Source organism: Anoplopoma fimbria, chromosome 3 (genome assembly GCF_027596085.1).
Source record: "Anoplopoma fimbria isolate UVic2021 breed Golden Eagle Sablefish chromosome 3, Afim_UVic_2022, whole genome shotgun sequence".
In the NCBI taxonomy this organism is placed as follows: domain Eukaryota; kingdom Metazoa; phylum Chordata; class Actinopteri; order Perciformes; family Anoplopomatidae; genus Anoplopoma; species Anoplopoma fimbria.
The window spans coordinates 12,548,261-12,575,245 of NC_072451.1; the positions used below are offsets into that span (position 1 = coordinate 12,548,261).

Sequence of the window (26,985 nt, forward strand, 5' to 3'; positions counted from 1 at the left end):
GTCACTGCCATTCTACTGTTCTCTAGTAGTTTTAGGCTCATATGAACTCTGACTACCAAAGGCTTTCTACATACAGACACATTGATATTAACTGATGCTATGGCCTTCAATGTCATCTTATCCAAACCCAACGTTGGTAAATTATTCACAGATTTTGTGTATTATATAATGGTAGATGAATCATCTTGTTCCAACCTTATGTTAAAAAAAAGATTGTGGTGATTCATATTAAACTCACTGTGATTTCACGAGAGCAATATATGTTCTTGTGAAAAAAAAGCAAATAAATGAAAATGTAAAATATATTAAGGAAGTATTGTTACTTTCCCCTGAAGAGCCACCAATACCGCCTGGAGTAATCTGTAGTCCTCGCTGCTCACTGTGGCAACAGCTCTCTGTGTTGTCCTCTGCGTCCTATGACTGGAAGTGAGCGGTATTTAGTGGACCTAACAGCACAGACTTTAACAGGAAGTGAACTCAATCCTTATTGTTAAGTAGTCAGTGCTGTTGCGCAATGGCACGTCATCCAGAGATCATCCGTCAATCAAACAGCATTTCCTGTGCTGTAATATATTCTGACATTTATTTTACGGTGATGAAGTTTGCTTTTTTGTTTGTTTTCTTTCTTTCTCTGTTAAGCCATGGTGGCTATGAATGCTATAAGGCTTATTACCAGGTATATTCTGATTTCCTCTCAATGAAGCTCAAATAATTCCCTGTGTGGATGTAAACACAATGGGCTTCACGTACAGCTCCTTGATTTAATTTCACACTGTTAGGCTGCTGTATGTAGTAAGAAAGCTGGATACGCCAAAAGATGATGTGATAAGTCTGTCCTCTGTGTGTATGTTCCCTATTATGAATTTAAATCAACATTAAAATTTTGCACACATTAATGAGCATTTATTCCCACTCCAACAATTAGCCATATGTGGGAAATTAAATGCCCTTCATGAATACTGAATATTGATTTAATTTTTCCTTCCATTTTTCTTTTGCTATATATAATATATGAAATTAAAAAAGAAATAGTGTGACACTGAGGTACATGCTGGCATGTTTGGGTAAGGTTAAAGGTTTTATTGACTGGCCTTTATTCAGTTAGAGTGGGAACTTGTTATGGCTAAAAAAGGAAATTTTGACAACAGTGTGTCAGTGACAGTAGCGGGATGATTGGACACCAGAGCTCTCTCCCCTTGACAGACCTTGATAAAAGGAAACTCTAATTAAATGCAATGTGACAGAGCAACATGGTGACTTCAGGCGAGCTCAGCATGTGTGGACAGTTGAGATAAGCTTCTAATTGATTGACGGTTGCATTCTGTTTCCTTCTGCTAATTACTCTGGTCTCAATAATATCTGTGCTGCAGCTTTGTTATTCTTTCAATTAGTAATAACACCAGAGAGGGGTGAACCCAGGTGAAAAGCTGCATGTTAGCTGTAGAGAACTGTGAAAAAACTTGAATTGTGCAATTAGCCTCGTGCCAAATGTTCACCAAGGCCTCCCCTCTTCCCTCCCGCTCTCAGAACTACACTGTATTTAGCACAATTTAGGTTTGTCCTAGACAATTCTGATTGGCTTCCGCATACAAACAACTTAGAACATTTAAAATGGTTGAAATTATGCTTCTAGTCCTTTCTCCTTCACTGGCACAACATAAATGTAGTGTAGAGATACATAAACCAAGTCACATACAAATGTACCTTTTGAGAGAGTTGTGTTTAAGGATGCTACAACGTATGGGTCATTAATGAAAGGCCCCTCATTAATATATAAGTAGTTGGACTCACAGAATGTAGACTGTGCTTATAAAAGGTCTTTACACTACAGTGGTGCGACAAGAAACCACACAGAAATACGCATTAGAAGGCTTTTATTGTGAATGGTAAAACCGGGTCGATCTGGTCTGGGCTGCCTCTGTCAAGTTGAAAGGAGTAATAAAATGTGCCGTCTTAGTTCGGACTACGGAGCCTCTGAGTTATTATTTTACTCCTTAACCTTCTGTTACACCATTGTGTACATTCTGAATATGTTAATTCTGCACAATGTGATTGGTTGATGCCTTTGCTCGCTGTGCAAAAGCTCAGTAAAAATTTGACTTGTTCCAGCATTGTCACCATCATTTCCTGTAACTATACTACACTATGTACTTGATGCTCCACCTGTTGAACACCACTCTGCACTCTGAGTAGGGAATGGAAGCTTGCATGTCTGATTAAGAAACATTTTAAACCACCATTTTGCACTCTACTTCTGTCAAGCTTAATCACAAAAATAAATTCTGCCCCACAGCTGATCTGTTAACTGCCATTTATTTGCATGAAACACAATTTAAAAAAAAGTCCTGCCAAAAGCTGGTCCGGTCATACCACTGTAATAACAGACTTGAGAATTTAGTTGCAGCAGATGTGTTGATGTGTCAACGATGTCTTTGTTTCAGTGGGTACAATATTTTTCAGTACAGCAACAAACGTGCACACACATTATAAAAACTCATCAGTGTATATGAAATTCTTGAATTCCCAGGAAACAAAATTTATTAAATTCATTAATATGGAAGCAACTCGTTTACATCAGTCCCTTTTTATTCTACTGTAAATATCGTTGTTCTCTTTCCACCAGTTAATTTATCCCATTCTGCTGTGTTTCTCTTTCTATTCCTCTTCTGTCCTCTCTGTTAGAGACAGTTGCTGAGTTGCATTCGTGGTGGGAACTGTCCTGGACCTAACGTCAGCTCGCTGCAGTTGCCTGGAGATGTAAATTTCTTCGCCAACCAACTGGCTGTGCCCACCGTGGAGTTTGCCTTTGAGCAGACCACAGCAGAAGAGGTACTCAAAGGCAAAACGGCAATTTGCTTTTACTTTTTTACTTCCACTGCTCTCGTTTTGGCAGCTCATGTCCTTCCATTTTCACAGGAAACCACTTATTACCTTACTTGAGTTTTATTCTAATTTGATCACTGTAGAGCAGAGGAGCTACTCTAACACATGAAAGTCAGTCACATTTTGTTTCTCAGCTGTGGATGGCTTTTCGGGGATACACTGCTGGATTTGCTATGGGCCACCACTTGTTTATCTTTAGCCCTTCATTTGCAGTGGCAGCTCTAGACCATTTCCAAAGATGGTGATAATTGGGGTGGGGCGTGATTTTAGGGTAACCAAAAATATTAAGAACATCTTCTACATACCATCACCGGGACGGTGTGGCTCAAGAGGTGGAGCAGTCATCAGGTGGCACCTGGTATGTCAGCCTCTGCCACCATGTGTGTGTGAATTGGTGAATTCTGACTTGTGCTGTAAAGCACTTTGAGTTAGAGACTAGAAATGCGCTGTGTAAATGCGGTCCATACCAACCCCGTAGGTTTGGTTCTCCAAAAGGCTAAAGAGTTACACTCATAACAATAAACAGACGAGTGCTCATTCAGTGTTTGGATGTGATAATAACTATCTACAGCCTATAAAACAAACAGTATTGTTTAGATTACAACAAAGTCAAGATCATTTAAAGCCTAAGTTACTATGCAATATGAATTATATCCCTATACAAGCATATGCATGCACATCAAAGATCTTACAAATTATACATGCACCATTTATTTCCATTAAAAATGCAGTATTGATGTTTTTTGTACTGCCTTGGGACGGAAACACAACGATTTAGCCCCAGCTAAGTCGGCCCACTCAAATTTGGAACTTCTGGCTTCTGGCTAACTTTGAGCTTAATTAGTGTGAGAGATCTACATGATGTTTATCAGCCCTCAAGGCATCCTCACAAACTGAAAAGATAGATAGTAGAGGGTGAAATACACAGCACAGGGGGAGAAGAAAACCCTAATTGAATTGAAAACAGTCCCATACATAAATATGCTTCACTCTCTTAGGGCAAGGTCCAGTATGCATACATTTGCATGAGCTTAATAGCACTGCAGTTTTAAAAATCAGGGGGTATTCCAGTTTTCTGTGATATTTCATTTCTTTACTGAGATGTAAGGGAAGCTGAGAGAGAGAGAGAGAGAGAGAGAGAGAGAGAGAGAGAGAGAGATTATAGGTCACATTGGTTCTATATTGACTTGATAAGGAGAAGGTTGGTGTAACCGGAGTGGATGATGCCAGAGTATTGTTGGAGCGTGAAATATTGAGTGCCCGTTTGTAAAGCTGTATGTATTCCTTTTAAGCCTGGGTGTTAACTGTGATGCCGGTTTTGTTATCGAGCTGCTCCAGTTGGAGTTTCCAAGACTTCATGAGGCGAAGTTGAGGGGTTAACCAGCGAGCAGTGTGGGTGAAAGAAACAGTGGGATGGGGATGTTGATGTCCATGGTGATGGCTAAGTGGTCAGAGATGGAGAGGTCAGAGGCAGAGCCTAATGGTGGTCGGGAGTGCATGCAGCAGGCGAGTCAGTTTCAACAGGATGTCGGGCGCCATGGCTCCAGGGAAACAGTGTGTCTGCGTTAAAAGAACTGATGTTTCTGATTAGATAATCCCCAACTATCAGTGTGGTCAGGGAGAAGAGAGGACGTAATGCGCGTGGATGGAGGAGCGGAAAAGATTTCACCAGCGGTGGTGGAGTGGACAGGGAAGGACAGAGAGAACGGGGGGCAGGGGCTCGCCGCAGTGCTGGTGTTAAGAGCGGTATAGAGAGGCCATTCATGGGGCGCGAGGAGGGATCGGGAATGGCTGGCAGAGCAATCGTAGGGGACCGGAGGCCATGTGACCCATGGGGGGTGAAGAGGAAGGGAGCCAGAAAGGGTCCTTGTGGCCCTGGTGCTGCAGGACACCAGGTCGTACTCATAATCCTGTATCCTCACATACTGTGGACGGTTGGTGAGGTAGTCCAGGATCTATGCAGTGAGGTGGTGGTCCAACCCTGTCTGCTCCAGCATGTCCCTCAGAAGCAAAGGCTGGATGGTGTTGAAGGCACTGGAGAAATCAAAAAACATGATTCTCACAGTGCTTCCAGCCTTTTCCAGGTGAGAGACAGCGTCATCCACCCCAATGCCAGGTTGGTATGGAAACTGGTACATAGATGAGCTCACCAGGGGGCGGAGATGTACAAGGACAAGCCTCTCCAGCTTTTTCATCAGGTGGGATGTCAGGGCCACCGGCCTGAAGCTGTTGAGGTCCTTGGGTCGCGGGGTCTTTGGCACTGGTACCACGCAGGATGTTTTCCACAGCTGTGGTACTCTTCCCCAGCTTCAGGTTCAGGTTGAAGATATGCTCCACTATCCCGCACAGCTGGTCTGCGCAGGACTTGAGGAGCCTTGAGCTGATGCCATCTGGGCCCGCAGCCTTTCTGTCCTTGATCTTCTTCAGTGTGTGAGGAGGCTGACATCGTAAGCCTTATTTAAAACATATGGTTTAAAACAACCAGGAGCTGAAAAAGTCTATCCAAAATGTGGTTTAAACTTGATAAAAATGTAAATTTCAGAAAAAGTGGGAGCGTACATATATACATATGCGCATGACCTCTGAAATTTGAGGGAAAAAAAACACAATATGGATGACTATGTTACAAACCTGCAGGACATCAGTAATATCGCATTCATTTCCATTTTTAACTCTGTTAGCAACAGTTGGTAAATACACTGTCACAATATGAACATATTTTTCCACCATCTATAATTTTAAATCAGAATCAGAATCAGCTTTATTTACCAAAGGAATTTGACTTCGTTTTTTCCGTCGCTCTCAGCGTTCATACATAGAAATAGACAAATAAAAACAGAAAACAAGGACAGCAAAGTAGGATAAGGGAGGCAAAAACATTATGTATACACAAATATGTATATACAAAAGTACGTATATGAACATAAAAACAACAATGAAATGGAATTAAAAGAGTATAAAGGAGGGGCGCCAGTGCTGATAGTCCGGGTGCTGGTTGTGATTTTTCCCAGCCTCACCTGCTGGGTCCTGTCTGTCAGGAAGTTAGTGATCCACTGACATGTGGGGGCTGGCACAGTGAGCTGGGAGAGTTTGGAACGGAGTGTTACTGGGATGATGGTGTTGAACGCCGAGCTGAAGTCCACAAACTCTGGGAAGTCCAGGTGTTGTAGCAAGTAGTGCAGTGCCATGTTGATTGCATCATCCACCGACCTGATTTCTCGACCTGCACTGCAACGTTTGAAGATCTGCGTGAAGATGGGGGCCAGCTGGTCAGCACAGACCTTCAGGCAGGAGGGTGACACACCGTCTGGGCCGGGTGCCTTCCTGATCTTCTGTCTGTGAAAGAGCAGACTCAGATCCTCAGTGCCGGTTGGGGGTCAGATGGGAGAGGTGGCAGTTTAACGAGAGCTCGTGTTCGCTTCCCCCGTTGGCGTCTCCGGCAAATCCCATAGTGAGCCACTGCTCCTCCAACTAAAATCTCAGTAAAACTGTCCGGATCTATGAAAACCGGTGAGAAAGTTTGACCGGTGGATTGTCGGAAGTTTAAGAGTTCCTCTCTGCTGAATGTGATCAGAGAGTGAGAGCTGGAGACAAAACAAATAAACAAAAACAGTGAAAGTACTAAAGAGTTCAGTACCGAGGCTGCCATCCACGGCGCCATCTTGATGTAGAGAGGTAAATGAGTGAATTAATAAAAAAAGAAAATATTAATGCTCTTCACAACAGCAAAAATATTTGAATAATCTCATTGCCATTAATAAAAAAGTCTACTTCATAGGACTTTGTTCACATGTTTGCCTGAACCTATTAGTTTAGGACATTTGTGGAGTGCTCTTAAATATCAACACAGTTAGGAATCATTCCCTAAATTAAAAAAAAATGATAAAAAACTTTTCTGTCCTCCAGGCCTAAAAGTAGGACCAATAGTAGATACCTCTGATCATTTATTGCCAGTTTGAGCAGATGATCTACTCTCAGACGCTTGTTGAATATGAGCCTAGGTATTTTAGATGATGAACTCAACTGTGTGGAGAAAGGTCAAACATCCTGAAGGCACAGAGTGAGTAGGTATTATGAACAGTGACCTGCATGCATTATCACATTAACAGGACTTCCCAACCTCGACGGCACTCTCTTCTTCAGTTACTTGATGACACAAAGTCACATTGTCACAATGTTGAGACAGCTGTGGATCAGTAGTGTCGTTGCTACAGTGGTTTCTTATTTTGTCAGTTTGTATTTTTTAGGTTGAAACAATTGCCTCGAATGGTTATTTTTAACAGCTGTAGCTGATATATTTTCAACATATATTGTATCGGCCATTTCTCTCGTTTTTTTTCACCCACACACATTATCAGTGTTTCTCTTATGGAGGAGGCAGTAGAGCTGTGATACTGATGACCAGATTCTCTCCTACACGAAAAGGAACCTTGCTCAGAGTATAGAATTTATACATGATGGAAAGTTACTGAGTGGATTTCCCAGAAACGGTGTTTAAGTAAAATATTGCGGTACTTATACTTTACTTGAGGAAGAACATGTTATGTGGCTTTAGGAATTGATCAGATTGAGCACATTTCAGCAGCCTGAGGAGACTTCTGTAATAGTTTTCAATGAGAGTGAAGCATTTTTCTGCATTTGTGTTGTGTTGTTGTTTTTGTGTTTTCCTCTCTGCACGCCTTTTTGCCGGAGCGATAATATGATGAACCTCATCATCATCATCATCATCATCATCATAATCATCATCATCATCACCATCATCCTCATAACAGTAACAACATTTTGTTTGACTGTGCTTGGGGTGAAAACAATTATTTTCTGAATCCGTTTAGATGATTGCAACAAACGTTTTTTTACAGTCTTTATCTCGTTGTCACATTACATCAAAACTGTGACACAGCAGTGTTGCAGTTCAAGCATAAAACATGGACCATTAAAGAAATGCCAAAAAATGAAAAGAAAAGTTGTAAAGGAGATCATGATACAAAAGGTCAACACATGAACCGCCATGGGTTGCTACTACAATGCATTGGTTTTCAAGGCACAAGTAGCTGTATTATGCACAGTAGTACGCAAAAGGTGTTGCCAAAGCAACATAGAATGTTAATCAAAGTGCAAAATAAATAACTGAATTTACTTTTTCCCACTGGCACTTATAGCGGTGCATGGCCATTTTTTCAAATGCGGCTTTATCTTGGCTATTTTTTTACAATAGGGGTGCTTCATAACACACATTTAAGGAAACTCACAGACTAGAGGGCTTGGATATTTTATTGGAACAAAGTATCTTGCCATTGCAAAACGGTCGCAGAGTTATGTGACCTGATGTTCATAGAGGTGTGTGGGTGTGTAATCATGGTAAATCCAGTGAGCTGCTCTGTGGGATGGCACCATGTTCTGGTGTAGCATTTCTCAGATCAGATGTATCAACATATGTGTCCTGCTGCCTTCAGATGGATGCAGGATGAACTAAAGGAAAAGCTTTTCATACCATGTAAAGCAACTTTGAATACAAATACTAAAACAATCATTCATATGAAAGAATAGATCAATGAAGACTAATTTACTTTCATTCCTGCTTTACCAACAGTTAGTATTGATGCTGATATAAACACATCGACTGGGTTAAGAAGGTTTGATAAAAATAGTTTATTGCACATATCTGGCATTAGACAGAAGAGAGTACCTGCCTCTTACCAACAGTTTCTTAATGCAACATTCAGAGCATTTATATAAGAGCAATCCTTATCTGGATATAGTGAGATAGGATAAGATATAGAGGAGAATTGGCTCCCTGAGCAGAGAATGAAGTGTGTTGTAATCAGTTTCTCTGTGCTTTGTTTACTTACTGTCAGCCATCGCCATGTAAAGAGCCATGTGGAGGCATCAATCATAGATTCACTCTGAATTCTGTAGAGAGCTCCTTTAACTAAATAATCAATAATTATTCCATATAAGTAAAAATAACCAAGATCAGTCATTTTGTAAAAGGTTTAGCATAATATTTCCATCAATATTTGGGGTAAGGAAACCACCAATGCTTGATCCATCCAAGGCTGGCCATTGCACTGGAAATCAGATTTGTGCATGTAAGAGTAAGATTTATGAAACTGTACCATCAGATCCAAATCAAAGGAAAAAATGCATATTTTTTGCTTTTGTTTGAGCACAAAGATTTTTAGTCTGGAATCTTCAGATCATGCTTTTGGCCCGTAACATGCACACAACATCAAACATTGATTTGTGGTCATTTAAGAATATCTGAGGGTTAAAAATGGAAGCTGAGAGAAGACACAGGTAGGTAATCTATTGAGGCAGACAAATGTGGTCCCAACCACACAAGGTAACTTCTTCATCTTTGTTCCAGCATTGTTCAATATTCCAAACAGACCACTATATGTGAGCTACTGTGTGTAATTGTATTCATTCATCCTCATATGCCCAATAAACAGAGTTGCGGTGCCGGTAATGTGTAGGGAAACCGCCAGATGTTGTGTAGCAGGAGTGTGGTTTGTTAAACGTTTGTTTTGTCGTTAAGCATCTGTTTTCCCTCTCACTACATGAAAGTCTTCCTCTGTGCAGTCGTAACGATCCCAACACTGTCCTGTGATTACTCATCCCCTGCAATCATTTAAAAGTTTGTTTTAGAAAGTTTGCACATTTGTTTTAAGATGGCTGGGGCATCACAAAGAAGTTCATCTGCATTTGCGAGTGGAAGCAGATCAAAGTTTGTTGTTTGTGAGATGAAGAGGATCTGCAAATTTTAACCAGTTTTGTTAAAAAAAAAGAGAATTGCACCTATTCCTAATGACTTTAAGCAAAGTTGGCGAGAGATGATATTTGTCAGACAGGCCAGTAAGGTGTGAGAAGAATATTTGACATCCTGTCATCTTTGCTGCTCCTGGGTTCAGGGCCACATTAAGGTTTGGAAGAAGAGAGCAAAGATTTCACAGAACCAGAAAGACCTTTAGCTTGCCTTTGGCATGTACTCTGTTTAGACCAGAGGCCATTGCTGCAACTCCCTCCAGACAATTATAGTCGTCCAGGGGTCTCATTTATAAAACAGTGCATAGGATCCTCACCAAATGTTTATGTACCTACGCCAAAAAATATTCTAATTTATAAAACCTTGCTTACGTCTGCCAGTGTGCTATTTCCTTTATGAATCCCATATCAACATGTGTGCAGCTGGTTCAGCCTCATATCCCACCCTCAAAACGCCCTCAACCATAAATGTTCAATGCAAAGCACCTGAATTGAGCTGCTGATCAATGGGTCTTTACGGTGAGTCACGGCAACTAGACCAAGAGTATTTTTTTCTGACACAAATATTGAAGTGAGGTGATCCTCCTGATTCTTTCATTTATGCAGTCCTAACAGTGCCATCTGCATTGTGAGAGTAACCATAGTATTTATATGGATAACATTTAAAAAAGAAAGTTTGACAGGTGAACACAATTCATTTATATTTCTCATGGCATTATGATTAGGAATGACAATGAGGATATGGAGGGATTGTGCGAGAGCTGTCACTGGCTTTATATCCAGATTTAGCTAATTTACACAACCCCTATGTGCAGGTGGTGAAGATGTGACAGGTGAGGTGACTGGAGAAAGCAGAGTGTGTCTCTCCACTGAGCTCTGATACTGGCATCAGATGGGTTTTTTCAGTGTGTGTATACAGTATACTGTATCTGTCCCTATGGAATAAATTATAAATGAATAAATAAGATATTATTGAAAGCTATTGATGATCTGTTAAACAACTCATTGATGTTATTAGATGTTACTTTAGATTTCAACAACAGTTGATGATAATTCTATCAGCTGCTTCATTAGCTGACCATGGTGTCGGTAGTCTCGGCCTCTCCTGAGCTGAGGAGAGCAGACATCGCTGATGAAATATTGATTTAGGTGAACACATTTGCTCGTCAAGTTTGTTTTTATAGATCACAACAGTTGCGTGGACAGTGGCGTACGCTGCTTTAAGGCTCTGTTTTGTTCTTATGCAATGGTAATAAATGAGACCCCAGGACAGTGACACCTCCTGCTCTCTTTGACATCTTTAAAGTATTGGCAGCATTACTGTCTGCAACATAGCAGAGCCTATGAAGCAGCCACAAATGACTGCTATCAGTGGAACCATCCACCCTAACAAAGACACATTGTGCTTTCCTGGTATCATTTTTTCTCCCACTACATAAGCACCGGATGTAATTATCTCACTGTAGAATTTAACCTATGTGTCAGTAAAATACTTATTATTTGCCAGGCTGTTATACAAATCTTTGTTGTGTTTGAACAAAAGCAAGCTCAGAATAATTGCTTCCATTACTTGACTCAGTCCCTCATTGAGCTCTCTCTGTGAGACAGGAAGTTAACACATTAATCAGCCTCTTCAGTGTGTCCTTGCTCTGTCTCACCTGTACAATTATATTTCCCTTCTGTTGCTTCAGTCAGAAGTCCACCATGCAGTTTTAACTGGCTTTTGCCCTCAGTTGCTCACATTGTTACGTCATTCAATTCAATTCAGTTTATTTTGTATAGACCAGAATCACAAATTACAAATTTGCCTCAGAGGGCTTTACAATCTGTACACATGCAACCCCTTGAACAGGGAGAAAAAAGGAAGAAACCTTTGGGAGAGCGACAGAGGAGGGATCCTTCTCCCAGGATGGACAGAATGCATTAGATGTCATGTGTACAGGATGAACAACATAACAGAGTTACAACACATTCAATGTATATGACATAAATGATTCAAATAATCACAGTAGTAAGCAGAGTAATGAAGGAAACATTAAGAATACTGATAAAAGCGGTAATGACTATAGTAGAATTAAAATAATGATATAGGGAATAGTATTAGTAATGTGACTAATAATAATAATCGAAGTAGCAGTGGTTGCCAGCCGGGTCACAGCAGGAGGCACGACCACGGTCCAGGTACCACAACGGTTTGTGGAAACCTGCGAGGCGAGAGAGCAAAAGAGCTTCAGGGTTTAAGCAAAGCTAATATGCGTAATGGTACAGGTAATAGTAATAGTAATGTGACGAATAATAATAATGGTAGTAGCAGTTGGTGTCAGCAAGGCCACAGCAGGAGGCAGACCACAGTCCAGATAGAGCCACAATTTATAGAAGCCTGCGAAGCGAGAAAGCACAAAGACCCCAGGGTAGAAGCAAAGTCAATAAGCGTAATAGTACAGGGAATAATAATAATCAATCCTTTATTGTTCCCACACCGGTTTAAGTGAAAAGTCGCTGAATTAAGATGTTATGAGTGTTCAAATGTTTAAATGTAAAGCAGGTAATTCGCCGCTAATAATAAATAATATCACACAATTGAGTTTTCGCTGGAGCTGCGAAAAGTACGCTATCAACTATGCTGGGAACCGGAAGTGAGGCAATATGCTTACCGTAGTACGTCATGTATTGTAGCTGCCTGTTGAGCTCTGTGACACTTTCGCTGTCGGGAGAGGCTAAATGTCCCGGCAGTAAATACCTGGGGACAATTAGAGCTGATCCAGAAGTGGTCAACCTAAACTGACGCCAATAGAGACAGAACATCTACACAGGCAGCAAAGCCCTGTCCCATAGAAATGCTGTTTATTTACAGTCCAACTCATTTGTAAAAAATATGGATATTTGCACATAAATATGCAAGGAAACACAATGCAGACCAGTTTATGTTTTCATAATGTGGAAATGTTATTCAACAAGGAGCAACAAAATGTACACTAAACATATCAGTAAAATGTACACTGAAAATGTACTTCTTAGTTTTCCATCAAAATATCTGATCTTGTCATACAATATCTGCAGTTGTGAAAGTATATTGACTTTCTTGTTGGTACTACTACCCACACTTTCATCGCTTCATATTGTTCTCCTCCCATCCCCAGCTGCAGCCCATGCAGTTTACATTTTTAATATTGAACAGTTTAAACAAATAAAATGTTTGCCACTGGTCCTGATTTAAAGTATGAAAAGTATCCAGGGGGGTGGGATGCTATGTTAATCATTTTGAAGATGAGACAGACACAGATGTAGCACACATAGATTTCCTCATGTGCTGTCTGTTAACAGAATATTAACTAACTTCCCTAATATGATAGTCTTTTTTTCCTCACATAACATTCATTTCATAACTAATAATGTTTTCAGAAGATTAGATCTTGCTTTGATGGTTGTTTCTTACAGCAGTATAATCTTTCAGTAGTTACAGTTGTTTACTCTGTCTATTCAGTAGGAACACCTTGTATGTTAGATATGTTGGTAGGATGAGGGTTAAATGATGGAAATGCCGCCGGATCATTTGTGAATGCTGACAGAACTTTCAAAATCATAACAATTTGTTTTGAGTTAAATAAGAAGAAATTTATAACTGAATTTATCGTAAACAGCAGAATAGTATACAGAGGTCACATCTGTTTGACCTGCTATCCATGTTATTGGAATAAAACGGCATATATTCTTCAGTTTTGGAAAGGAAGCAAGTACAGAATAAAAACCTGTAGATTTGTTCTGGAAACAAACACACCGACACTGGAACAATCTAGAATCAATTTAGAATAAAACTAAAATGACAATTGACACTCTGGGAGCAGACAATGGTGCATTCAAGTGCTCCTCGGATGGTCCCTTTTTTTCAGAGTTTCCAGAGTTGGGAAGTCGTTCTTAGACTCCGGTGTGTTCATGAGCTTACATCCGTAATGTAGAAACAACATGAACACTATAAAGAAGATGCGTTGGATTTTACTGCTTGAACAACACGGTATCTGTTTTTTAGTTGTTGCTCCCGACTTGAAGGGGCGTTCCAAGAAAGTCGGGAACTCATTTTCACGATAGTTCCTCAACTACATGAATGCAGCACAAATGCCCTTTCTCCCAATGTTAATGGAAGTGAAACATACTGTATTTTGACCCAACCTAAGCAGATGTGTTTTTTTGTTAGAATACGATCTTGACAGTACTTGGTCGTGGGTTCGTCAGGCAGCTGGTGTCCCCTCTTCCCAGTACTGCGCACCCACACTGAATCTTTTAATGGTCCGGAGTACCGGACTTTACCAGCCTACTTTCACCCCTGAAATATGCATGTACTGACTTAAATATTAGTAAGTTAGTTTCTGGTTATGTTTAGGCAACTTATTCTCACTCCACACATGTCAAATAGCGATGCTATTGGTCAGTGGGTTGAATACCGACGCACCAAGCTTTCAACTAACTTTAAACCCATCTTCGCCATTATAAGACATCATTCGACATGATGTAGTACAAAAAGCAGGAAAGTATTCTTGTGGAGGAGGTCAGGGTGGCTCGAGGGGTCAAACAAACACAGGACTTTCACCCAGGAGACCGCAATTTGGTTATTTCATTTATATACTTAATGGACACTGCGTATGTAAGTAACAGTAACATGCATACTTATTTAACTTAGCAAATGTAAACCACAATATTTCCTTAACCTAACCAAGTAAACCTAAAAACAAGGTAACCCTACGTTAGAAGTTTATTTTGAAAGGACACTGTATGGATGTAACTTGTGGAAACTATACGTTTCCTGTAAACATGGAAGTGTATCTTGAAAAGACACGAATGTAATGATCGAAAACTGACGCTGTCTCTGACAAGTTAAAAGCTTTCGCTATACAACACATCCTCATACATCGGCTCATATAATATCTTACGAAATATTACTCCTACTTACGCCAGCAACGGGTCAATTACACTCCTTACATGTATACAGTCTTCTCAGACTAACTTCTGGCAGTGAGGTAATCAGCAACCATGTTTCAGAATATCGTATGTGGTTTTATGAACTTGTTTTTGCAGTGACCACTTGTTTACCACGGTAGAAAGTGAGGTAACCACTAATCTGATATATGATGTTTGCTATATAAATATAGATGCTACATTCAAAACCAGTGGAAATGCAGGAAGTAGCACGGTGGAAAAACATTGTGTGGAGGCGGGGTGAAAATTACTCCAAATTTTTGTACTCAAGCTACACACAGAGTATCAACTGCGTTTTTTCAGTCTCATGAAAATGTCATTTTCATAACTTGGCTCAAGTTTGTTCCAGGTATCTAATCCAGTTCAATGGGAAGTTTCATCAAATCCGTTTTCTATCTGAATATGTTTCTGAACAACGCTGTTGGGTCACATTTGAAGGGATTTAGCTTTCATACACCACTGTAGTGTAAGCGCTGTAGTTTTTTCACATGAGCCTAAAGCTTCAGGAAGAATAAAGTAAATGACTTGTTTCTTGTTTATCACTGTATGTGCGTTCCCTGTGTCCAGGATGACCCACCATGCTCAGGAGCCAGATGTTGGTGAAGTCTACAGATTTCTGCACAGTGTCATAGTAAAGCTTGGATTGGATGAGCTACTTGCTGCTACTTTGTCTAGTATTGAAGTCTGAACACCTAAATTTGATCAAAGTCTGGGTGTGGAGTCTAGGTTAAAACTGGATACAGATGTTGTATTGTTATTAGTATTATTAACAGTAATACAATTAAATAAGACACAAGGATTTGTGCAGGCTTGGTGATGGTGTTGCCTCAAGTGATTTTGCCTAACAAAACCTGTGAAACAATTTTTAATCCCACAGGAATATTTAAATATTCATGTTTTGAATATTTTTTTTATCTTCTCCCTCATATTGGGCTATCAGTTAATTTCAATGTCAGCAGACGATAAAGTACAGTCTCGCAGTAGCTGACTCAGCAGACGTGATTTATTAGTGGATGAGCTGTTTGGTCCAGTAAACACTTCAGCACTTTATGTATGTCCAGCATTTTATTCAGCTCTCAAAATACTGATCATAAAGAGAACTGCTACCAATCTTTTCACGACACATCAGTTTGTTTATTAAAGAGATTATTTATTATAAATTTAAGGTGTATATGACTCTTACCTTTTGTCCTCATTCTCATTTTTTGGGAATTCCTGAGCTACATTGAATATTCAGTGAGTTGTGTTGACATTGTGCAATGAGTGATGCCCAGAGATGGACAGGTCTGAGTCAATGTACGAAATATGTGACTGATCTTCAGAACATGCATTGTGAATTACTTCATTATGTGTGTGGCTGTGAGTGGTGCCACTGCATATTGTACCAGTGTGCATTATACATAGAACCAGTACTTTTTGGCCAGGAATAAAATGAACACAATGGAATAGGTGCTCATGATTTCAGTCTTTTGCCATTATTTATCACACATATTTTTTTAACATTGCTGATCCAGTCCAGTTCAATCCAAAATGTAAGTTTTGAAATTTAAAATTTATATTCATAAATTGTCAAATAACATTATATAAGTTAAGCAATGTCATGTAACCTAACTAACTAAACGTTACGTAACATAAACGTTGCCTTGAATTTAGTCACTTTTCACATGGGACAAGAACATCTGTACGTTTGTTGGCTACGATAAGTTAAGAATGTTACCTGTGCAAGGTCATTTGACGACTACAGCGTGAAAACGGGCTGTGTGTTTTATATTTATATATTTTGGTAAGGATCTTACCAAAGCAGACAATGTGGCAGTTCATATCTGAGTGCTCTTTGATTTGTCTACCCTGTCTTTGAATCCCAGCCCTAAATAGATTCTTTAATGAAGATTTTAATATTCATTCCTGTTGCATTATTTTTCTTGAAATGTTGAGCATTCACCATTCTGACCACCAGTATAGAAAGTTAAATACTGCATATTGCACAACAAGTAATACTAGCACTGCACTGAAATTACCCACAAAACAACAACCCTATAGCTTTCCTCCCTGGTGGTTTGAGGTGAGGTGGCTTGTTTGATGCTTTGACATTCCACGTCACATCATTCCTCCATCAAACATCACTGTTGTAGACGTAACTTTCATTTCTCCCTCCTGCCAGCCTGCATCACGTCAAAACCCCGCTGAACAAAGTTTCTCACTGAACCAGCTTCATCTGTGAGGATGTTAGACTGACTGGGCTTAAAAAAAGCTCTTGCCAGATGTTTCATCATACCTCCGTTCTTTGAGAACACCCTGTTTTATGCTTAAGCTCATAATGTACAGTTACTTATTAGCTCAGCTGACAGCTGGATGTGTCTCATCTGAAATCCAATATAGTTTTGATTCACGATACGCTTATTATAAAAAGTGAGAGCTCAGACAGGTTAGGCAAAGCTTTCCCTCCTGATCCACTGAGTTCTGCATCTCTGCCTATACAGCAAAGCTACATGGACTCTAAACTGTGCACATCTTCCATTCATATTTACTTTAAGACTCATTCCCGTTTTCAACCAGATGTTAATATGTTCATATTAACATTAATTATGTTATTAGCTGTGGCCATAGTTTACATTAATCAAGATACATTTATTTTGTATTTGAAATTCAAAGTGAAAGTAAGCATGCCCTAAATGTTCATTAATTTCACAGCTAAATATGGCAAGACCTGAGGTCAAATTTGTACAAGGAGGTCAGTCTATAAACTGTGATGAATGTATTTGTACGTTACAAACATATGTTCCCATGTTCCCAGACCTTAGAAATGAACTCATTGTCATTTCTAAACATAGGAATGATGGCCCAAAACACTGTAGGAAACAGAGACAAGTTGCAGTTCACTGGATAAGTATCTTAAAAAACCACAATTTTAAGATACTTATTTCTTCACTTGCTTTACTTGAATGTTTCCATCATACTATTTTGTACTTCTACTATGTCTGCTATTAATAGTGAGATCTCTTGCTTTTTATCATTTAACAACTGTGCTTACTTTCGTGATTAAGAATAAAAATGTGCTTATTATATACCAATTATTGTTACTTACTAAACTATCAGAAATACACAGGTCTAACTCAATCAACTACAAAAATACATTCTTTTTACAGAATGTAAGCTATCTGTGATTGTCACCCAATAATACTCACAGTGCCATTTTCCTGCATTACGAGTACTTTTCCTTTAATACTTTAAGTACATTTGGTAATATTAGTTACCTGCACTTGTACTTATATAAGATTTGAAAACAGTCTGTTTACCTTTACCAGGGTGTTTTGTAATGGAAAATTATATTAGTGTATGTTGGAAGTATATAGTGTAAAGGTTTTGAATGAAATGTACTATGATGTGTACTCTAAAGGTCGAGAACCTCGTCTCTCTGTATGTTAAGTTACACTGTGTGGAGATGTTACCCCCCCCCCCCCCCCCCAAGGACATTTCATTTGTCATTTGATCATTATTTCAACGCTCATTGGGACTCATCTCGGGACATAGATAGTACTAGTACAAATTGGGTATTAGTATAGTAAATTGTATTGGAAATTTCCACCACAGTTTTTACTTTGATTGAATATTATTATGAATTTAAAAGTACCACAACTCAAAAGAGTTGAGGATGACAGAAATCCCAGAGGACAGCAGCCAAAGGAGTTGCTAAGACATCGTTTTGGTTCCGAATAAAGGCTCTGAATTCTTTCATCATTACTCCATCTCAGTGGAGAATGCAATCTGGGCAGTTTGGCCACATTCCTAAGAAAAAGCAAAGGCAACAAGTTATAAAATAAGCCCAGATGAAAGCTACAGGTGAGGCCTTTTTTGAGAGAAAGCAGCTCAGAGATGCCTCCGTTTTCGTGGTTCCAAAGAGCATCCTGGCTCTTGATTTGTTTGTTGGTGAGTCATTATCGAAATACAGGTCCCCTTCATTAATACTCTATAATCCAGAGCCATGAAAAGAAAGCCAAACCATCTGCCTTTCTGGGATTTTGTTACGCCCCTGAAAAAGGTGAAGAAATAATCACGAGTGATGTGATGTTTTTCCTCATAGAAAAGTTAACTGCAATCTTGAACACATTTTTGTAGATTGTAGTAAAAAAAAAAAAAAATGTACACGGAAGATGTACACAGGAGAGTGGAGTGCATACCTTATTTGCATGAAAACTATACTTATTACCTTACATATTTCTCACTTTCTCTCATTATGTTATCAAGCACAAAATAGCTTAACTTCACACATAAATATTCAGAACTCACTTAAAGTGCATATTTTATACAGCTAAAATAAATAAACATTCTCTTGAAACGTATGACATGTTAGCAAATCCATACCAACATGTTAACTTCATTCAAAAATTCACAACATGCCTGAAAAAGGGGAAGAAATAATCACGAGAGTGGTGTGGTGCTTCTCCTCATAGAGAAGTTTACTGCAATGAAGAAAAGTTTGCGGTTTCTCTAAGGCAGGGGTGCCCAATCGGCGATCGCGATCAATCAGTCGATCGCAAAGGTAGTTCGGGTAGATCGCATGACATTCAAAAAAATTTGATGTTAGCCTATCATCCATCCTCCCTATGGCATTTGCCACTTGATTGACATACAGGGCAGCCAGTCTGAGATCACGTCTTTTCTAATACATGGGTCAACACGCATGCGCGGTCAACCGCGCGAGCTAATGCAAAACTCCCGCGAGCTAATTAGTTAGCCTTCCAATTTATTTCTACTAAAGAAAGGGTATAAAAATGAGCTGAGGGGGAGCTGGACCAAGTAAGAAACCAAAAACTTACCACTTCCATGCGGAATGGGAGGACTTTTTTTTCACAATGTCATATTCAAAGTGCGTTTGTCTGATCTGCCAATCTACCATCGCTATTCCGAAGAACGGAAATGTGGGGCGGCACTTTCGGATTGTTCATAAAAACTACCACAGGGACTTTCCTCCGAAAAGCGAGCTGAGAAAGAGAAAGGTGAAGGAACTAAAATCACAGTTGTCCGGACAGCAGTCATCAAAAAGTGAAGGCAGCCACCAAAGCATCGTTCCGGGTGAGTCACTCCATCATGAAGCACAAGAAGCCCTTCCAAGATGGAGTGATGATAAAAGAGGCATTCGTTGAAGCAGCTGACTCGTTTCGGGACTTTAAAAACAAACCGGAAATATTATCTTCAATCAAAGCTCTCCAGCTATCAAGATAGGACTGCAAAAGAGGAGCTGTTAACAATACTGCCGTGTGCATCTGGAGAAGGCTGACTGCGACCACTCGATCGACACGATCAGTGGCTGCTAGACTTGCCATTTTTAACCGATCTGACCAACATGTTGAATGAGCTTAATTTAGAGCTGCAAGGAAAAGACAAAACCATGGTCAATCTGATCAGCTCAGTTAATGCTTTCAAACGAAAAATGCAACATCTGTCCTCAAAGCTGCAGCGCCGTGATTTGGGGAACTTCCAAAACCTCGCGTCAGAGCTGGAGACGCAACGGAAGGCGTGTGCGCTACTTGACAGTGCGCGCTACACAGAGCAGATTGACAAGTGTCTGTCAGAGTTTGACAAACGCTTTCAAGACTTTGCTTTCTATCACATTTATGTGATACCCATTTCGGGACGATATTGAGGTTGATTCACTCGCATCAAAAATTGCAACGCTGTTTCACCTGAACTTGTCTGGAGTGGAGGATTAGATTTTGACACTACAGGCTGACATTCAGCTGAAGTCCAGGGCTCATGGACAGTTTTGGAACTTACTCACAGAGGAAAAGTACCCAAACATGAGGAAATGTGCTACCTTCTTGACTGCGTTATTCGGCTCTACTTATTTATGTGAGTCAGCCTTTTCCCACATGAAGAATATTAAGTCCAAATACCGTTCCACCATGACTGATGATCATTTAGAAGTCTGCTTGAGGCTGGCTACCAGCAGCTACTGTCCGGACTATGCAACCCTGGCTGATTCCTTTCAGTGCAAGTCATCAGAGTAAGGTAATGGCCAAAAATGTACGGAATTGTATATATATATATATATATACGATCAAGACCACTGTGTAGATCACAGTTTAACACTATCTTCAATTACACAATAAAGAACAAAGAAACGACGAAAGAAAAACACCATGTTAGTATTTTAAACACTTATCTAGATGTGATGAATTTTAACTCTTTACAACTTTATGGTTTTAATAAATCGTCATGTTATTCATGAATGATCTTTTTAACCACATCCTAGTTTTTTACATAACAGACCATGAATTTACCATTTTTAAAAAAAACTTCTATAAGTGCATATTTCCAACTTGTCACAATTGGAGGTCTTCTCAATCCTTCCCTCTTTTTTTGCGTTTGTTCTCTAGTCCTTTCCTTTCTGGCATCCAGTCTTCTTTCTCTTCATTTTCAGTGTGTTCTTTTCTTTCTTATTCTCTTTCAACCGTTAGAAGAAACATTCTGGTAAACTGTGATCCTAAATTGTCACAGCCACACATTTAGGAAAAAAAGACAAGTGGATTTTCAAGGATTATCCATTTATAAATATTACCCTTTAAAATACAGTATCCTCTTATCATGTTCAAAACCATTACGTCATGCTATGATTTCCATATTATTAAGATTGATGTCATCCCAGTATATCAAGTAAATTGTATTCTGAAAATAAAGAATAGTAGATGAACTGATTTAAGGTTTTACCCTCCACTGCCCCCCTGATATATTAATCTTCATCACTCCTCTTTCACTGATGTCCTCGTCATATCTTCCCTCTTTCTGTCATCCCCATCACTTTAATAGGAAATGATAGCTTCTCTCCATCTCTCTACTGCCTCAGCAGCACCCAACTGTCTCTCACACACATACACGAATACACACCCTCAACAGATGTTCAGTCCAATCAACTGGATTAGAGGGTTTAGTATCGGTATCAATTACCTCCTCAGGAACAGACGGTGCCAAAATTGTTCCAAGCCAAACTCCCAGACCCTCTGGAATCTGTGGAGCAAAGGATGGGGACGAAAGAGGACCATTTCTGTGCTTTATTTTATAAAAAAATAATAATTATATATATATATATATATATATATATATATACAGCAGGTAAAATAAGTATTGAACACGTCACCATTTTTCTCAGTAAATGTATTTCTAAAGGTGCTATTGACATGAAATTTTCACCAGATATCGGTACCAACCCAAGTAATCCATACATACAAGAAGACCAAACAAAGAAGTTCAGAAATTAAGTTATGTGTAATAAAATGGAATGACACAGGGAAAAAGTATTGAACACGCTTACTGAAATGTATTTAATACTTCGTACAAAAGCCTTTGTTGGTAATGACAGCTTCAAGACGCCTCCTGTATGGAGAAACTAGTCGCATGCATTGCTCAGGCGTGATTTTGGCCCATTCTTCCACACAAACAGTCTTCAAATCTTGAAGGTTCCGTGGGCCTCTTCTATGAACTCTGATCTTTAGTTCTTTCCATAGATTTTCAATTGGATTCAAGTCAGGTGATTGGCTGGGTCATTCTAGCAGCTTTATTTTCTTTCTCTGAAACCAATAGAGAGTTTCCTTGGCTGTGTGTTTGGGATCATTGTCTTGCTGAAATGTCCACCCTCGTTTCATCTTCATCATCCTGGTAGACAGAAGCAGATTTTTATCAAGAATGTCTTGGTACATTTTTCCATTCATCCTTCCTTCAATTATATGAAGTTTGCCAGTGCCGTATGCTGAAAAACAGCCCCACACCATGATGTTCCCACCTCCAAACTTCACTGTTGGTATGGTGTTTTTGGGGTGATGTGCAGTGCCATTTGACCTACAAACATGGTGTGTATTATGGCATCCAAAGAGTTCAATTTTGGTCTGACCAGACTATAGTGTCCCAGTATTTCACAGGCTTGTCTAAATGTTGTGCAGCAAACTTTAAACGAGCTTCAACATGCTTTTTCTTCAGCAATGGAGTCTTGCGTGGTGAGTGTGCATACAGGCCACGGTGGTTGAGTGCATTACTTATTGTTTTCTTTACCTGCTAATTCCAGGTATTTCTGAAGCTCTCCACAAGTGGTCCTTGGCTCTTGGACAGCTCTTCTGATAATTATTTTCACTCCTCTGTCAGAAATCTTGCGAGGAGCACCTGGTCGTAGCCAGTTTATGGTGAAATTATGTTCTTTCCACTTCCGGATTATGGCCCCAACTGTGCTCACTGGAACATTCAGAAGTTTAGAAATCCTTCTGTAACCAATGCCATCAGTATGTTTTGCAACAATAAGGTTGCGAAGGTCTTGAGAGCTCTTTGCTTTTACCCATCATGAGATGTTTCTTGTGTGACACCTTGGTAATGAGACACCTTTTTATAGGCTATCAGTTGGGACTGAACCAGCTGATATTAATTTGCACTGACAAGGGGCAGGATTGCTTTCTAATTACTGATAGATTTAAGCTGGTGTCTTGGCTTTCCATGTCTTTTTGCACCTCCCTTTCTTCATGTGTTCAATGCTTTTTCCCTGTGTCATTCCATTTTATTACACATAACTTAATTTCTGAATGTATTTGTTTGGTTTTCTTTGTATGTATGGATTACTTGGGTTGTTACCGACATCTGGTGAAATTTCATGTCAATAGCACCTTTAGAAATATATTTACTGAGAAAAATGGTGACGTGTTTTACCTGCTGTATTTCATTTCAAGAAAAAATATTGTTTCAATTATTTTTTATATTTTTATCTATTCTGTTCATTTAAAATTACTTGAGCTTTATTATTTATTTTAATTAATTTCCTCTTCTGTTTTGATGAACCTTACAACTGTAAGACAACAAAGAAGAAGGAGACTAAGTAGGAAAGGAAACATGGAGGAACAAGATGACGGTGCAGAACAAAGGCACCAACATCGAAGAAAAAGAAGAGGAAGAAAAAGATTATGAAGAATTAATAGTAATAATAGTAGTTATTGCAGGACTAGTTGATTAATAAAGAATTAAACAGTTATTTTTGTGGTGGTGAACGACCAGCACTAGCAGCGCTGCAACGGTTTGGTATTTTCCTGACTTTGTTCAATAACCAGTGATCTTTCAGCAGGGAGACAGCTGTTCGTTCCCCATGTGAAACGAGAAGTCAATGATGATTTATTGGAATTTAACTTGCTTACTTCAGTAACGGCACTTCCTTAGTTATTTTAACCCAAATGCCGATCTATGCCTGAACCTATCTAGGTGGTTCTGTTTCCTAAGTTTCCTGTGAAGACAGAATATTACCCTGAAAAGACTCTAGTCATTAAAATGAGGAGTTACTTTTTACAAGATATTCACAAGCTTGTCTGTTTCTGCCAGTCTGATGATTTTATCAACAAGAGCATCAAATATTTGTGGCAAATGTGCAGAAACAACAGAATAATGCTTCAGATTTGACTGAATTTTTCTCCACTTTGTCAATGTGTTTGTTCCTAAATGTCATTGAAATTGTTGTTTTTGAATGATTAGAGTTTTCAAACATACCAATGTATCGGGGTCCTGAAAGTCAAAAGTACCTAATTTCTCCTATATGCAGCTTTATTAGATGGAACTATTTATTGAGCTTATTTAATTCAATTTATATAGCCCAAAATCACAAATTACAAATTTGCCTCAGAGGGCTTTACAATCTGTACACGTGACATCCTCTCAACGGCACAGGAAAACTCCCCTAAAAAAAACCTTTAACAGGGAGAAAAAAGGAAGAAACCTATGGGAGAGCGACAGAGGAGGGATCCTTCTCCCAGGATGGACAGAATGCAATAGATGTCATGTGTACAGAATGGACAGCATAACAGAGTTACAACACATTCAATGTATATGACATAAATGGTTCATATAATAAGAGTAGCAAGCAGAGTAACGAAGGAAAAAATGAAGACTACTTATAATAACCGCAACAATAAATGTAGTAGAATTATAATAATGATATAGGTAATAGTAATAGTCATGTGACTAATGATAATAATGGTAGTAACAGTGGGTGTCAGCAGGACCACAGCAGGAGGCACGACCACGGTCCAGGTATAACCACGATTCATGGAAACCTGCAAGGCGAGAAAGCACAAAGACTCTGAGGAAGAAGCAAAGTCAGTAATGTGCATAAATTGGACATGAATACATAAAAATGGAGAGAGAGAAGAGGAGAGAGGAGCTCAGTGTATCCTAGGTAGTCCCCCAGGATTCTGGGCCTATAGCAGCATATCTAGGGGCTAGACCAAGGCAAACCTGAGCCAGCACTAACTATAGGCGCTATCAAAAAGGAAGGTCTTAAGCCTACTCTTAAAGTGGTGAGTGTGTCTGACCCCCGGACTGAAACTGGAACCTGGTTCCACAGAAGAGGGGCATGATAACTGAAGGCTCTGGCTCCATTCTTCTGTTTAAACTCTAGGAAGCACAAGTAACCCTGCATACAGGGAACGCAGCTCTCTAGTTGTGATATATGGAACTGTAAGTTCCTTAAGATAACACGGTCCTGGCCAATTAGTTATTTGTAAGTGAGAAGAAGGATTTTGGAAAAGATGGAAAAGCCATCTACATATATTTCAGGTTCTACAGCTGTTTCCAAGGTTACTGTATTTGAGGATCAATCGGTACTGGTTGAGGGCAGAAGATTATTAATTTTGTCTCAAATAGTTAGAATCTTATCATTAAAGAAGTTCATGAAGTCACTACTACTGAGGTTTATAGGAATACACGGCTCAACAGAGCTGTGACTCTCTGTCAGCCTGGCTACAGCGCTGAAGAGAACCCTGGGGTTGTTCTTATTTTTCTCTATTAATGCTGAATAATAGACTGCTCTAGCATTACGGAGTGCCTTCTTATATATTTTAAGAAATCTTGGTTAGTCTCGCCAGACTAACCAAGATTCTTCTAAATTGGTGGAACGCCATATCCTTTTAAGTTTTCGCGATGTTTGCTTTAATTTGCGGGTTTGAGGGTTATACCATGGAGCAAACCTCCTTTCTTTTATTATCTTCTTTTTTTAGAGGAGCTATAGAGTCTAGCGTCATTCGCAGCCATCTGAAGGCAGCAGGACACGTTGATGAATCTGCAGCCTCTGATCTGAGAACTGGTGCACTAAAATATAAGAATTAAAGTTGGTTAAATAAATGAATCATTTGATTAAATAAAAGGCAGTGGTAAGCAGACAGTTGCATAGCAAAAAAAAATAATAATCGCCCTGTTAGAGTTTTTCCTGTGCGGATGTGAGGGTTCCGGGACAGAGGATGTCGCATGGGTACAGATTGTAAAGCCCTCTGAGGCAAATTTGTAATTTGTGATTCTGGGCTATACAAAATAAACTGAATTGAATTGAATAATTAGTTATTTTTATTTAGAGTGTGTTAGAAATGTTATCATACAGTGGCCTCATAGATATGCACTGGTTAGTCTGTTTCTCAGATATCTTCTTCTCTGTCTTATCAGATAAGATCTCCAGATAAATATGGCATCTTAATGATAGGTGTAAAGAGGCTCATTTTTTTGTTGTCTGTGTGTCCTAGTGTCTGTATGTCCTAGTGTCTGTTTGTCCTAGTGTCTGTTTGTCCCTGTGTCTGTTTGTCCTAGTGTCTGTGTGTCCTAGTGTCTGTGTGTCCTAGTGTCAGTGTGTCCTAGTGTCAGTGTGTCCTAGTGTCTGTTTGTCCTAGTGTCTGTCTGTCCTAGTGTCTGTGTGTCCTAGTGTCTGCTTGTCCTAGTGTCTGTGTGTCCTAGTGTCTGTGTGTCCTAGTGTCTGCATAGTGTCTATGTGTATGAGTACTTGCATCAGTTCTTTTGGTTGAGCACGTATTTCCTTTGTTTCCTTATCAGGGTGATGAACTTCTGGACAAACGTTTAAACGTTCACACAATCCATTCTCTTAGACTATCCATCTCTCCTCTGAAAGCAGACAAACGAAAATCTGGTTTGTTAAAATGAATAAATGTGCATAGAAATAACATCTTATCATAAGTTTCACTAATGTTATTTATATGGCTGTGGCCAGGTAGGAACCTCCATCATGTTTAAGGTTCATTACAAACTAGTCTGCCTGTTAAGTTGAAGTGCATTTTCTCAAACAAACAACTCAATTAAGCACAAATACAAAAAATTCTCTTTTCTCTGAGAGACAACTCTGTGGCTTAGTCTAAGTTGTTTTTGATGCTTCTGTTTTTAATTATATAACCATATTCCCATGTCAAATGTCTCTAAATGAGAGGCAGAGTCTATGAGGCCATGAGGAGTTCAAACTCATAACCCGGTGGGTAATTTACGACTTGGAGGGAGGCTGGCAGCTATAGCACAAATCTGTGCAGACCCTTCTCTCTCGGTCAGGTAGCTTTGCGTATCTGACTGTGTGTG

At 39.4% G+C, this 26,985-nt stretch overlaps 1 protein-coding gene across 1 annotated transcript in view; it reads left to right on the forward strand.

The window, feature by feature from the left end:
- LOC129088805 (inactive N-acetylated-alpha-linked acidic dipeptidase-like protein 2) overlaps positions 1-26,985 on the forward strand; it is a 422,940-nt gene that overhangs the window by 241,244 nt on the left and 154,711 nt on the right. The window contains exon 11 of the mRNA XM_054596036.1: positions 2,683-2,829. Within this exon, the coding sequence (XP_054452011.1) occupies positions 2,683-2,829 (147 nt within the window). The remainder of the gene's footprint in view (positions 1-2,682; positions 2,830-26,985) is intronic.